General features: G+C 45.4%; 1 protein-coding gene across 1 annotated transcript in view; it reads left to right on the forward strand.

Annotated features, from left to right (window-relative positions):
* EMH_0079100 (uncharacterized protein) overlaps positions 1–169 on the forward strand; it is a gene marked incomplete at both ends in the record, with an annotated part of 2,429 nt that extends 2,260 nt beyond the window's left edge. The window contains one exon of the mRNA XM_013500100.1: positions 126–169. Coding sequence (XP_013355554.1) covers positions 126–169 — 44 coding nt within the window. The remainder of the gene's footprint in view (positions 1–125) is intronic.
* Between the last annotated feature and the right edge of the window lie 269 nt (positions 170–438).

Consider the following 438-nt stretch of genomic DNA (forward strand, 5'->3'; position numbering starts at 1 on the left):
ATATATGGGGATTCATGTGCTGCTTGAGTGTATATACACCCGGAGTGAATGCAGTTGCGGTGGAGGTGCCTATACACCGCAGCGCTATCATCGTAGATTTGTATTGTCTCCTTTTGGGGTTTCAGGTGTCTCCGTTGTTTTATTTGTTTCTTTTTCTGTCTGTATATAAGTTGTGTTGTGTTGTGTTGGTGTTATCTCTGTCTCTTTCTATCTTTCTCTTTCTAAGCTATTCATCTGTCTCCTTTCTGTCTCCTTTCTGTCTCCTTTCTGTCTCCTCTCTGCTGCTGCAGCTGTCACTGTGGGGGCCTATCGCTGCCCCGCCAGCGCCACCCCGCCCCCCGCCGGTGTCTTCAACGTTGTTATATATGAGGATGGCGTGGTGAGTACGCTCGGTTTGTTTGTCTTTGTCTTTGTCTTTTGTTTTTTTTTTTTTTTTTT

Source organism: Eimeria mitis, genomic scaffold, assembly GCF_000499745.2.
Source record: "Eimeria mitis Houghton genomic scaffold, Emh_scaff5000, whole genome shotgun sequence".
In the NCBI taxonomy this organism is placed as follows: Eukaryota; Apicomplexa; class Conoidasida; order Eucoccidiorida; family Eimeriidae; genus Eimeria; species Eimeria mitis.